Source organism: Drosophila innubila (genome assembly GCF_004354385.1).
Source record: "Drosophila innubila isolate TH190305 chromosome 2R unlocalized genomic scaffold, UK_Dinn_1.0 1_C_2R, whole genome shotgun sequence".
NCBI lineage: Eukaryota > Metazoa > Arthropoda > Insecta > Diptera > Drosophilidae > Drosophila > Drosophila innubila.
In genome coordinates, this window is record NW_022995374.1 from 5,188,369 (window position 1) to 5,201,599 (window position 13,231).

Genomic DNA, 13,231 nt, shown 5'->3' on the forward strand with positions numbered 1-13,231 from the left:
CGTCAGGATGAAACTCGAATTTGTTCCTTAGTGCAAAATTGTATTATAGGCTGTAATGTAATTATATACATTAGGGTGCATCGATTTGTATGGACCAAAAAAAAATTTAAAATGGTATTGGAAGTTTTCACTATAGTTCTAAAATAAATTCCTAGTCACCGCTTGTTGAGTTAAAAAACGTATTTTTTTTTTTGCCATGCATTATTAGCATATCTTTAGTGCTTATGGTCCGATCCTGACAAGATTCGTATCAAAACTCTTGTTAGAACCAAGACTTCCAAAATCAACGACCAATTGTCCTTAAAACATTATTTTCCTCCTAGGACTGAAAACCAAAAAATGTTCAACTCAAAGAAAGGGGATTAGGATTTGATTAGAATTGATTTTGATCTTAGAATTGACCGCATATTACGAATTGGGATTACCATTATTTTTCTCATCGAAAAAATCGATGCACCCTAATAATCATTCACTTATATACATGACATATTTTTTCAGTCACCCTTTACTTACGCATTGTTCAGTATAAAAGTGCACTGTCTCTGTCAATGCAATTTCAGATTGCATTTAGTACCGAACTGAACATGAAATCGATCGCATTGAGCCTGCTGGTCATTGGCTGTCTTTTGGCTGTGGTTTTCGGTAATTAGTAAATTGATTTACAAGCGATTGCCGAAATAACTTCATATTAATTCCACAGCTGTTCCTGGAAAGGTAATTATCAATGGAGAGTGTACAGACTGCATAGGACCCGATGGACGTCCTATTGGACAGACTCCACCTGTGGAACCTGCATCGGCTGCTGTTACTCAGACTTTGACATCGGGCGCTGTGATTTTTGGACTTCTATATTATTCAATGGGTTTCTTACTGCGTAATGTCGCGCACTAAATTTTATTGAACAGATTGTAATGATGATTACTTAAAACTGAAAATATTAATTTAAATAAAATCAACATTTTTAATTAAAATCTGGTAATCAATCTGAAAACATTATTCGAGCATATGTTGTATATATTAATCCTTATATACAATTTTCAGTGTTATTACACATTTTTCGATTTTTAAGCAACTACACTTTTTGTCTCACAATAAAGCAACATTTGTAAATTACTTTTTTAAATATTAAGTATACGTTTTAACCAGTTTTCAATAGAGACATTGCCTCTTTCACTTTCTGCTATGCTCATTTTAATGCATTCTTATTTTGTCATTTTAATTATTCATAAATATCTGAAAAACAATGAAATAAATACATTACTTTTACAATTTTACTGTGTTGCTATAAATATTTAAAATTCATGCAGGCCGTATGGTAATAATAAATGTATATATTACGAAATCTATAATATTTGAAGAAATTGTAAAGTGTTCTCATATAATCTCTCTAATAGCAAACAAGTATATAATATTATATATTAGAGGCATAAATTACACTAAGCAACAGGCAAATCCACCACTTTATTTTCTTTTTTAGTTAGTTTTTTTTTTTTATTATAGATTTTGTGTTAGTTTTTTTCGATTATAAAGAACGTCACAACCGATAAGCCTTTAGAAAATGTACAACTTTTAAGAGAGGCGCTTGACATTTTCGAGTAACTATGAGAAATTTGAGCGTACCCTAAAAAACCGCAGGAAAAAGTTTTATTTTGTTGCACACTGTTATATGTATGGCGTTACAGAGATGCAACAGAGCAGCGATTATTTATAACAAATACATGTGGTTAGAACTGGTAACAAGCTATCAGAATTCTTTGAATGAGATCTTAATAAGGTGAATGAATGAATTTTAAAACCAGTGTCTACTGTTAAGTTTTCTAAACAAAATCATCACGAGCAAGTGTATATTGTTAATGGGAAATTCTTATTTGCATGGGCATTTCCAATCTATCTAAATGCTAAACTATCTGTGTAATATTGTAACAAGATTTGTAATACTTCTGGGAAAAAACACCTTTGCTGTTCTTGCTATAAAAGCGCAATAATCGTTGGCAATTGCATTAGTTGAACTGCAAACGTTGTTAACTGAACTATAGCAATATGAAGTTCCTTTCAATTATATTCGTGCTGGGTCTGTTGGCTTTGGCCAGTGGTAAGTAACGGTATTCTCTATGCTAATAACAGTAATTCAATTGACAATAATTGACAATATTTTCTTCTCTCTTTTTGCGCAGCTTCTCCCTTGAAACCAGATGTGGTCATCAATGGCGATTGTCGCAAATGTAATGTTCATGGAGGCTAGAAGCTGATAATGATAAGCGATGATAAGAATAATCCAAAATCATAAAGTATATTATACTACATTTTTGGTCAATAAAATGTAAATTTGTCAGGCAAAATGTTAAATGTCGATTTGTATAATTATTACTGACTAACTGATTAATTAACAGTCATCAGTCGATAAAGAAGTTCCAGTTGTGACCAAGTTTATACAATTTCTAAAGAAATAAAATCACTACTTATGCTAATAATGAAAATCTGAAAATGCATTTCATTAAAACAAATTCTATTACATCATTTTTGTCTTGTTATTCTGCATACAATTTTATTTACATAAATACAATTTATTTGTTAAATTAAACATTATAATTAATTAATCGCCTCGCACGTTGCAATGTTTACAATCCCCATTGATTATAACATTTCCTGGTTGAAGCGGGTTAGCTGTAAATAAATTCAATATATATACAAGTATTATAAATATTATAAGCATGAATACTATTTTTATTTTTATTTTTTTTTTAATTTTCTCCCCTGTTTCCCACTTGCATACCGCTTGCCAGAGCCAACAAACTGACGACAAAAGCGAGTGACAGCCACTTCATATTGTTAATAAGCTTGAAATGCGACTTGCAATTTGAAACTGAATACAGAGCTCCGACTAGAAGCGGCTTTTATAGCCCAACCTGTCAATGTAATGACGTTTAATCATATATTAAATTTGATTGAGAAACGAGGTTTTGAATTGCGCACTAAGTAATAGTTTATAGATTAAGTCTTAATTGTTTCGTTAAAACAGATGCATTATAATTGAGAACAGGGAGTTAGAAAATATAATTTTTTTTGATCAAGATTTTCGTGATAGCAAGTAATTAATCATTATTTGGTCCCTAATTTAATTTGTGGTAAAAAATAAATTTTTTTTCCTCAATCTCCGACAAAATTACGTTAAAATTAAAAACAATTTTTGTAAAAAGTCATAATTAATTAATTTTTACCTTTTTCCTGAAATTTATTTAAAAATTGTATATATTTTAAATTTCACTGTTTATAATAATTTTTTATTTTTATTATTTAATTTTCTAATAACACTTTCAGTTCTAAATAAGTTTCTTCTGCGACTGATTTTAGTCGACGTTAAAAAAATAATCAATAAATTTATTTTTGATAGAACTTTTGTTATTAAAGCACAAATTTAAAGTTCTCAATGCCAACGGTTGTGTTTGTGAAATTGTATCTACGTATAAAAGGTAAATGAACGTGTTTGTGGTTGAATTCATTTTCGTTGTGGAAAAGTTGTATTCATGCTCTACGAGTATCTGTGTGAGTGCGTGATTGTGTGTGAGTGTGTGTGTGTGTGTGTGTGTGTGTGTGTGTGTTTTGTGTGTGCAACTGTGGGCTGGCAATTAAGCCAATGAAGCATTAAAAACACCAGCTAAGGGAGTAAGCCATGCAAAGTGAACTGCCAATTGAGATGGGGAGCTGCTGTTATGGCTTACAGCTGTGGAATTCCCTCCACTCTCCCATCTCCCCTCTTACCGATTGGCTTTTGGGTGGATTAGCGTTGCCGTTGCCTTTGCCACATTTGTCAACGTAAAAAGCATTACGATTAAATGAACCCATGCACATGCATAAATACGCAAAAAGCCAACCCAAAACGCCTAGTCGACACGTGTGCGTTAACAATTTAATTACGCCAAACAAGCCAACGCCCCGCTACCCCGCCACCCCGCTCCACCACTTTGACAATATGTTGCCTCTGCCAACGGGCAGATGTCTCCCCAAAAAGTTAATCACCCAATCGACTGGGAGGTCAGCTTAATTCAAGACTTATACAGCACACTTTGAGCACAATTCTCAGATTGAAGGACTGGGAAAAGTCCATTAGCCATCAGACACTGGGGACTCTGGGCCTATTTACTCAAGCTGGTGTGAAAATATGCCATCACTGTGCACACTACAGTTTTTCTTTTTATGTATGTGTTATATAGACTTTTATAGATTAAAGTCGAAATTAAAATACTCTGCATCAGACCGAAAAAATATCACAAATCAATTTGGAAACATTTTAAAGTGTTAAGATGTCGTTTTATAATGAGTATGACATCGAAATTAATAGCTATACCTAGAAAAAAAATTTTTTTATTAAACTTAAAAATAATTGAATGCAGAATAATTTGGGAGGCCAAATCATGATCAAAATGACATTCCGCTCAACAATCGGTTCATTTTTGACGAAGTTATGAGAGATCAAAGTTTTTGAAAAAATGTCAAGGGGTATGTATGGAAAATTTGATTTAGATGACTTAGAATCGAAAAAATATCAAATTTTTTACATGATAAAAATTTAAATGCAGAATTAATTTAGAGGCCAAATCATGATCAAAATGACATTCCGCTTGAGAATCGGCTAATTTTTGATGAAGTTATGAGAAATCAAAGTTTTTGAAAAAATGTCAAGGGGTATGTATGGAAAATTTGATTTAGATGACTTAGAATCGAAAAAATATCAAATTTTTTACATGATAAAAATTTAAATGCAGAATTAATTTAGAGGCACAATCATGATCAAAATGACATTCCGCTTGAAAATCGGTTAATTTTTGATGAAGTTATGAGAGATCAAAGTTTTTGAAAAAATGCCAAGGGGTAAGTATGGAAAATTGGATGTTAGATGGCTTAAAATCGAAAAAATATCAAATTTTATAGATGTTAAAAATTTAAATACAGAGTTAATTAAGAAGCCAAATCATGATCAAAATGACATTCCGTTTGAAAATCGGCTAATTTTTGATGAAGTTATGAGAGATCAAAGTTTTTGAAAAAATGTCAAGTATGGAAAACTGGATGTTAGATGGCTTAGAATCGAAAAAATATCGAATTTTTTACATGATAAAAATTTAAATGCAGAATTAATTTAGAGGCCAAATCATGATCAAAATGACATTCCGTTTGAAAATCGGTTAATTTTTGATGAAGTTATGAGAGATCAAAGTTTTTAAAAAAATTTCAAGGGATATGGTATGGAAAATTTGATGAATTGGATTATTCCCTGGAAAATAAAACATTATTGTACTTAAGCTTAATGTTATGCTAAGTTTGAGTTCTGTAAATATTGAAATTAAAATTTCATCCTTATGTTTGCTTTTAAAAACCATGCTCACATTTTCAATGTTTTGTCTAAAGACTTTAATACCCGCCAAGTATATTTGAATTTACACTTCATAGACACAACTTGGTCTACACACTCACACACACATACACATACATATATACCTTGGCATTTGAACGGGTGCTTTGTTGTCAGTAGTTGGAGTTGGACACAAAAAGGCAGGGCAACTATTTCTTGGCAGCTGGGGCACTATTAGTTTATTATTACGAGCAGCGTTTTATTGTCAACCTGTGGAGTGTGTGTGTGTGCGTGTGTGTACTCGTACTTAGGAATGGGAGTGGGAAAAAGGGCGTGTCCGTGAATATGTGTGCACTTTGCTAGCTGTTTGCTTAAGCGACTGTGCATAGCCATATTTGAAATATTTTTGTTGATTTCTCACATGGTTGTTGTTGCTACTGTGTGTGTAGGTTGTGTTTTGTTTTCTTTTTTTTGCGGTTAGTTTTATAGCTTGTGTGGCTTGTGTGCTGACTTTTCATAAAAAGTAAAATTCATGGGTTTTATGTACATTTTCCGGTGCCGCAGTCGCTGCCGAACGGAAGCGTACAATTTTTGTTGCATCTTTTAGGCGCGCATGAAAAACGTTTATAAAACGACGCGGCGTATGCGTGATATCTATGCAAAATAATAAAAGTTGAACAATAAAAAATGAAGAGACATATAACAGCTAAATGAACATATTACAAAGTCGTTGGTCCTTGGAATTTAACTGGCTTTTCTCATGGCTTGACTCTACATCTGCCCAGGGGACGAATCTATTAAGGCGAAGAACACAAAACGACAGCTGGCTGTTGTAACAGTCGCTTGGGGGCCAAAAAGTAATTACTAAAAGGATTCGCTTAAGCGCCTCAGAGATGCCACTTGTGGCAAGACAAGCTAAAAAGAGTTCTCTGAGTGCTTTAAACAGAGCACAAGTCTATGCAGCATGCAAATTTCATTTTCTTTGCACAATTTCTACAAATAAATTTCCAGAATCCAAACAAAAGTCAACACATTTATCCCCCGTTACCGCAATGACGAAGCCAACAAATAGCGCCACGTGAGCAAAATTGCTAATCAACTGTGCAAAGCTTTATGGGGGGTAAAAGTAAAAGCGTTAGAAGCGTTAGAAGGACCCTCATCCTTGGATAAGTGCCATCGTCAGAGAACAACAACAACAGCTCATCATTTGCCAACAACGAATGCTTTAATGTATTTAAGCTTTGCGAGCACAAAAACATTATTGTCTGCTGGGAATTGCGGTGGTGCGGCGAAAGGGAAGAGGGGAGAAGGACAAAGGAGGACTGCGGCTAAGTGACATAAGCAAGAGACTATGGCAAAATGCCGTTGGCAAAGCGACAACAACTAATGGCAGCTATATGAAAATACTAACATGTGTATTTCTCTATGCATGTGCGAGTGTGTGTGTGTATATTTATGTTGGTAAAGCAATCGCAAAAACCTACATCTAGCTGAACCCAGCTATAACACGCTAAAATCCATTTCTCTCTCCATACAAATGCTTTTTTTCTCATATAACTTGGGGGATTTGTGCATGATGGTTAGCGAAATAGCGAAAGGAAAGGCAAAAGAAATGTAATAGATAGAGTGAGAATTCATATAAGGCAAGCGTGATGTTTTAATCACACATTCTAATTGAAATGCTGTTAATCAGCACTGTCTCTAAGTTACCCAAAGAGATAAGTAAAGCTAAGTAAATACAATTTTCCTCTTTTGCTAAAAGCGTAATAGAATTGTAATTCAATTTCAGCTCTTGCTGTTAACTGAGAACTGTATTTCAATGTAATCATTAGCAGAGAACTGGGTAGAAAGAAAAAGATAAAAAATATGAGTAAAAATTGTTAAGTAAAATCTTATCTATAAAGCTTAAAAAGAATTCTTCTTAACAGCAGGGAAAATAGTAAATGGACAATGTAATAAGAACTATCACAGCAAATTTAATGCTAATTTTAATTCTATAAATATGACCTGCGTGCATTCATATTTGATTGCTTAAAAAACAAATAATTATGGTCTACAATGAGTTTACATTCTAAACTTTAACTAATTTTTTAATATATAGTGTATTTTATAGGACTACTTTATATGTTTTTGATATTATTAGAAAGAAATCGCTGTCATCTTATTCTGGACTAAAGTCAAGTGAAATAAAGTATTTAATCTCTTGATCAAAATCTTCTTCACTGTTGTTATGTTTAAATTATTAATTGATTTATTTTATGTAGAGTAAATGTTTTAAAATTTAAATAAATTATTAGCAAATAAGATTATATTATAATTACACAAAGTTAAAGTCCTGTTGTTTATTTAATAAATTTTTTCACCACAACTACAACATACAAAACTATTAAAAAAATTGTTTTGATTTTGATACAAATCTTTGATTTTTTTTGCTATTGCTCTGCAATCTTCTCCTATGAACAAAATACAAATCTATTATATAGATTATGTCTCAGTGAAACATTTATTAGTTCACCTTATCGCTAGTGTTGTTTTGAATTTAATGCCCAGCTTTGGCTTATGGCTTTTGCATTCAATCTGCTGAGCGCTATCAGTTCGAGCAACTTAAGCTGTGATTTCTGTGCCAGTTTTCAGTTGAGACTTTGGGCAAACAACACGTTCAACAGTCGCATACACATGATGTCCCGCGGTTGGCTATTCCTTGGGGCACTTCTCTGCCTGGGTTGGTGCCAGGTGAGCCAGGCTGAGGTTGGTAAGCTGGTCTGCTTCTACGATGCCAGAAGTTTTGTCAGAGAAGGTAAGAAATAAAGACGTCACATCTTGTCTAATCTATGTCAAGTGACGAGGTCATTGACAAATCAGAAGGTTATCTCTATATTCACTGTCTTTGTTTTGTTTTTTTTTACAGGTCCAGCCCAACTTTCACTGGCTGAACTGGAACCGGCTTTAAACTTCTGCAACTATTTGATCTACGGTTATGCGGGCATCGATGCGGAGAGCTATAAGATCAAGAGTCTCAGTCCAGAAATCACATATAATCGTCAGCATTATAGCCACATAACGGCACTGCGTCAAAAGTATCCCCATCTCCGTGTTCTTCTGTCCGTGGGCGGCGATCAGGATCTTAATGCTGAGGGCGTGGCGGATAGCAGTAAATATCTGAGTTTGTTGGAACAGCCAGAGAGTCGGAATAGCTTCAAGGCGAGCGTTAGTGCCGAATTGATCAAATATGGTTTCGATGGCTTGGACTTGGCCTGGCAATTTCCCAAACTGCGGCCAAAACAGCAGCAGGGTGCACTGAAGCGTGCCTGGTCATCGTTCAAAGGCTTCTTCAGCAGCTCCTCCATAGACAGCAAGGCCGAGGAGCACAAGACGCAGTTTGCAACACTGGTCAGGGAACTGAGAGTGGAATTGCAACGGAGTGGCAAGCAGCTGACTCTCAGCATGTTGCCACATGTGGATGCACAGCGTAAGTGTCCAACTGATTTCATCAGTATACTAAAAAAAAAGACAAACTTCTAAAATCAGTAACATTAATCTTAAATATTTTGTTTTTCAAATAAGATCATCTTAACACCACATAACTAGTACTAGGGGCCGGTTTTTCAATTTTTATAATAGATAAGATATAATAGATAAGTTCAAATTTGACATTGATCTTACGTCAAAATATCTGTTGTATAATTATCAATCTCCTAAAGTACACATTGAAAAACCGGCCTTAAGAGTATTAATTTAAAAAATATTATATTCTTAATACAAGAATATAAATCTTAAATTGTTAGGAAGATTAAGAAAATAGTTGTCCCGTGGCGCTTTGGTTAAAGACGCCGCTTCAGTAGTGAAAGAAAGCAAAGGTTCGAGACCCACTGCTTACAAGGAAAAACACATATTTTATTAACATTTTTGAAATTACTAAGCCTGAATAAATAGTAATGTATATCACAATAAGACAATAAAATCTATAAATTTAAAAAAATCCCTATTTTCACTTTAATTAAAAAACATTTATAATACAATTTTAATAAGAACATTTAGTCTAACAATAATATCTTGGTTTTATTTGAAAATTAAGATGTGATTTCTTATTGTAAGAATTTTATGTTCTCAACGCATTTTTTAGACCAAAATCTTGATTTAAGAACATTTTTTTTATCAGAGTAAAATCTTATCTTTCTTTCCTTGCAGTTTTCATCGACATTCCCAGTGTGATGAGCTATGTGGACTTTGTTAATCTGGGCACGTATGATTTCCAGACACCTCAGCGGGATCCCAAGCAGGCGGATCTGCCCGCTCCACTCTATGCCATGTACGATCGCGATGCCACACACAATGTGCAGCATCAGGTGGAGTATTGGTTGAACAACACGGCCAACGCTCAACAGCTGCACATTGGTATCACCAGCTATGGACTTGCCTGGCAAATGACTCGCAATTCCGGCATCACAGGCTTTCCACCCATACCCGACACGGAGGGCGTTGCTCCGGCGGGAAGACAGTCGGGCATGCCCGGTCTATTGAGCTGGCCCGAGATCTGTGATCTTTTGCAACAACACCTCGGTCAAGGCAAGGATACGGATAACAATCATCTGCGCAAAGTGGGCGATCCAACGAAACGTTATGGCATCTATGCCTATCGAGCTGCAGGCGATAATAAAGAGCCTGGTATCTGGGTGGGATATGAGGATCCCACAACTGCCGCCATTAAGGCCAGCTTTGCCCAGTCTCATGGCTTGGGTGGTGTGGCTTTCCATGATCTGTCTCTAGATGATTTTCGTGGGCAATGCGCCGGCGAAAAGTATCCAATTCTGCGAAGCATTAAATACAAATTGTAAACGTAAATATATATGGGAATAAAAATAAATCGTTGAATTTAAAGCGGAGTTTTTATATGACTAAGCAAATCTTTATGGATAATAACGATTTGTGCTGCATTGAAACGATACTAAAAATCTTTATAATATATTTAAACTCAGCAAATAGTACTTAAAATTAATAGTTACAATAATAAGTTATTTATTCTCAGAGTTATTTCATAAAAGTTGTAAGCTGAAACTTTTTGAATTATAAACTAAAGTCTATTGCTATATATTAATGTTTAATGTTTTTCATAACTTAAAAAATTCCTTTTATATTTTTTTTATTTTGTTATGTATTTTAAAAGTAAGCTTAAACTAATTCGTTTTGTTAAAAGAATTTATTTATTTTCTGAGGTGAGTAAAATACTTTTTTTCTTCATTAATTAAAAAACCTAAGCTAACTAGTAAAGTCTAGTAACCTTAAAAAAAATTATTCTGGTAGCTCTCAGTTTAAGTAGCTTGTCGCTATCACTAAAAGTAAAACACAATTTTCTTCCATTTTCTTTGCATTTAAATATAAGTTAAACTTGATGTCTACTTTATGGCTACAACTCTCCTTTTATTATTCTTATTCTCCTGTTTTTTTTTTTTTTTTTCTAAATCTGAATAGTGTACATTTTTGCTAAAGTCCGTTGTTAAGCTGCTTTTCATGGACTTTTGCAAAAGCTGCTCAAAGCAAAAAATAATTTCAAGGGACGCCTAAAAGTATGCTACAATAAATTGATACACTGCAAAAGCAAACGAATGAAGAGACAGCCCAAACGGTAAAAGAGAAATGCAACAAAAAATAATGTGGCATTAAAGCAAGTGCGGCAAGTGAAGCATAAACCTGGACTTCAAATAGGAGTTGGGTGGTGGGCGTGGGCGTGGCAATGGGCAGGGACGTGGGGCGTAAAGCGAGACGACAGCGTCGACATCCAAAGTAAAAGTTGAAATTAAACCAATTAGTTTGCCGTTGCTGCTGTTGTTGCTTCTGCTGCTGCTGTTGCCGTTTCTGCAATGAGGCGCATAAAAGCGGCAGCAGGGAGACTCTTTTTGTGGAAGTGCGGCAGCTAGATTTGAGGGTTGAAAGCGAAGGCACAGGCAGCAGGTATTTAGACAAAGTTCCTTGCCATTTTAAGAGAGTGTTTTACACGACGCGTCCGTCCTGCCAGCTTCAAACTCTTGACGCCAACAACTCCAAGTCTCTGCTGCCTGACGGCGTCATAAATTAATTATGATTTAACAACTTTCGCATGCACGACACGGCAGCAAAACTTTGCGCTTTTCATTTCTTGCTGCGTCTCTTATTACTTTTTTTTTCCACCCCCCCACCAACCGAGCAAGAAAATTTTTTAATTTTAATGAGCGCAAAAAGTTTTAAGGTTTTTCAAACATAATCATACCCGACACAGCTGTTGTAAGTGAAGTATTCACATTTTGTGATTCGGTTGTTAAAATCGAGAAAAATTAGACTATATAAGATTTGAAATTAATTTTAAATATGACCGGCGTAGATATAAGTATCGATAAGCTTGTAGGCAACCAAGTGCAATAGTTGATGTATCGATATCAATTTGTCAATATCGATACATCAAACACATATCTCGATCTCTTAAATGTGACATCGCTGAGCGCAAAAGACGCTTAAAATAAAATAAGCGCGAAAATAAATAAAACGATTATTGATATTTTACAACTAATTAAATTTAAAAAAAAAATTCCTCTTCAAAATTACACTTAGACTTGAAATTGCAGAAATTCTTTATTTGTTAACGAAGTGTTTCATAGTCGAGCAGTTCAAAAAAAATACAGTGATTTGGAGTTGGGTTGCTTGCAGCCAGACAGGCAAATACTCGTACATGAGCTTTATTGAAATTCAAAAACCAAGGATAATTGGGCTCATTACTTTACATTTTGCCCGCACCGCTTTTGATATCCTCGAATGCCTTCTGCCAGAGCTTGTCGAACTGTTTGGGCAGCTTGGCACGCACAAGTTCCGCCATGCGACGAGCTCCGTTTAAATTGGCCTGCTCGTAATATGGCAACATCGAGATACGAGCCAACCAGGCACTCAAATTGGGATATTTTGTTGCATCGACGGGGGCAAAGCTCAGATGAGCTGTGCTCACACTGGTGACAATGCTGAAGTCGGCAATGGTCAACTGCTCACCGGCCATGTACTCATGTCCATCTAAAAAGAGTTCCAGCAGAGCGTACGTCTCATGCAGACTCTCCACGGGCAACTCCGTGACTTTCTCCTGGAAGAGTAGACGCTTGAGTTGCTTGTAACGAATGGAGAGTACACCCGTCTCAAAGTGCAGACGCTGATCGACAATGGCACGCTGTAGCGGCTCCCGGGGATACAGTGCATCATCCTTGGCATACTTCTGCACCAGATAACCCATTATCGCATGCGAGTCACAGATGTATGCATCTCCATCCTGCAACGTGGGCACCGTATGCTGCGGATTCTTGCTCACATAATCGGGTTTCAGCTGATCTCCCGCCGTCAGATCTATTTCCCGGAACTCATGCTCCAGTTCCAGAGCACGCAGGGTCAGTAGAACAGCGCGAACTGGAGAACTTCCTTCCGTTCCATATAGTACAAGCACCATTCTCAAGGATCTCTAACTATTGTTACTCGAATTGTCGTATTTAAATGCGGATTATGTAGCTTCTGCTTTAAGGCGAGGCGTACAATTTGGAACTGACAGTCGCCCAACTAGCACAGGCAACTGATTTAAATTCTGAGATTAGATAAGATTAGATAGACACGTACTATTATATTATACTATAAGAAAACAAAGACGTCATAATGCTGCAAGTTTAAGTTTTTGCTTGATTGTTTATTAATGCTACAGATAAGTAATGTAGCTACCACTCACAATCGGTAAACCTAGCGTATCTAACTATGACTAAGTCAACATTTACATAGAGCTTCAAGCATGTGTCATGTGTATGAGTCTATATAATATATCTTTACCGTTAGCAGTTCTACGGAATGTGGTTAACGTGGCCAAGACGCTACTTATGCATATTT

The 13,231-nt window shown here is 35.4% G+C and overlaps 5 protein-coding genes across 5 annotated transcripts; 3 read left to right on the top strand and 2 right to left on the bottom strand.

Annotated features, from left to right (window-relative positions):
- The first annotated feature begins 510 nt into the window (after window positions 1–510).
- LOC117784916 lies at window positions 511–979 on the top strand. Its single transcript, XM_034622769.1, has 2 exons — window positions 511–642; window positions 701–979. The coding sequence occupies exons 1-2, from the start codon at window positions 549–551 to the stop codon at window positions 889–891; spliced, it is 285 nt and encodes a 94-aa protein (XP_034478660.1). The 5' UTR covers window positions 511–548; the 3' UTR covers window positions 892–979.
- Window positions 980–1,981: 1,002 nt separating this feature from the next.
- LOC117784917 (bomanin-1-like) lies at window positions 1,982–2,425 on the top strand. The gene is made up of 2 exons (XM_034622770.1): window positions 1,982–2,092; window positions 2,175–2,425. The coding sequence occupies exons 1-2, from the start codon at window positions 2,041–2,043 to the stop codon at window positions 2,240–2,242; spliced, it is 120 nt and encodes a 39-aa protein (XP_034478661.1). The 5' UTR covers window positions 1,982–2,040; the 3' UTR covers window positions 2,243–2,425.
- A 69-nt stretch (window positions 2,426–2,494) lies between these two features.
- Window positions 2,495–2,881, bottom strand: LOC117784918 (bomanin-3-like). The gene is made up of 2 exons (XM_034622771.1): window positions 2,774–2,881; window positions 2,495–2,664 (listed from the first exon to the last, which is right to left on the bottom strand). Exons 1-2 carry the CDS (start codon window positions 2,823–2,825, stop codon window positions 2,594–2,596), a joined length of 123 nt encoding a protein of 40 aa, XP_034478662.1. The 5' UTR covers window positions 2,826–2,881; the 3' UTR covers window positions 2,495–2,593.
- A 5,109-nt stretch (window positions 2,882–7,990) lies between these two features.
- LOC117784904 (chitinase-like protein Idgf5) lies at window positions 7,991–10,228 on the top strand. The gene is made up of 3 exons (XM_034622756.1): window positions 7,991–8,147; window positions 8,259–8,819; window positions 9,539–10,228. Exons 1-3 carry the CDS (start codon window positions 8,027–8,029, stop codon window positions 10,183–10,185), a joined length of 1,329 nt encoding a protein of 442 aa, XP_034478647.1. The 5' UTR covers window positions 7,991–8,026; the 3' UTR covers window positions 10,186–10,228.
- A 1,785-nt stretch (window positions 10,229–12,013) lies between these two features.
- Window positions 12,014–12,895, bottom strand: LOC117784906 (glutathione S-transferase 1-like). The gene has a single exon (XM_034622760.1). It carries the CDS (start codon window positions 12,804–12,806, stop codon window positions 12,099–12,101), a length of 708 nt encoding a protein of 235 aa, XP_034478651.1. The 5' UTR covers window positions 12,807–12,895; the 3' UTR covers window positions 12,014–12,098.
- Between the last annotated feature and the right edge of the window lie 336 nt (window positions 12,896–13,231).

Bases quoted from the DNA above. Each gene is read 5' to 3' on its own strand.
- LOC117784918 (XM_034622771.1), bottom strand. From the start codon at position 2,825: ATGAAGTGGCTGTCACTCGCTTTTGTCGTCAGTTTGTTGGCTCTGGCA. The intron at 2,665-2,773 runs GTATGCAAGTGG...ATTTATTTACAG, and splicing joins TTTGTTGGCTCTGGCAAGCG to CTAACCCGCTTCAACCAGGA.
- LOC117784917 (XM_034622770.1), top strand. From the start codon at position 2,041: ATGAAGTTCCTTTCAATTATATTCGTGCTGGGTCTGTTGGCTTTGGCC. The intron at 2,093-2,174 runs GTAAGTAACGGT...CTTTTTGCGCAG, and splicing joins TCTGTTGGCTTTGGCCAGTG to CTTCTCCCTTGAAACCAGAT.
- LOC117784904 (XM_034622756.1), top strand. From the start codon at position 8,027: ATGATGTCCCGCGGTTGGCTATTCCTTGGGGCACTTCTCTGCCTGGGT. The intron at 8,148-8,258 runs GTAAGAAATAAA...TTTTTTTTACAG, and splicing joins CAGAAGTTTTGTCAGAGAAG to GTCCAGCCCAACTTTCACTG. The intron at 8,820-9,538 runs GTAAGTGTCCAA...CTTTCCTTGCAG, and splicing joins GCCACATGTGGATGCACAGC to TTTTCATCGACATTCCCAGT.
- LOC117784916 (XM_034622769.1), top strand. From the start codon at position 549: ATGCAATTTCAGATTGCATTTAGTACCGAACTGAACATGAAATCGATC. The intron at 643-700 runs GTAATTAGTAAA...TTAATTCCACAG, and splicing joins TCTTTTGGCTGTGGTTTTCG to CTGTTCCTGGAAAGGTAATT.
- LOC117784906 (XM_034622760.1), bottom strand. From the start codon at position 12,806: ATGGTGCTTGTACTATATGGAACGGAAGGAAGTTCTCCAGTTCGCGCT.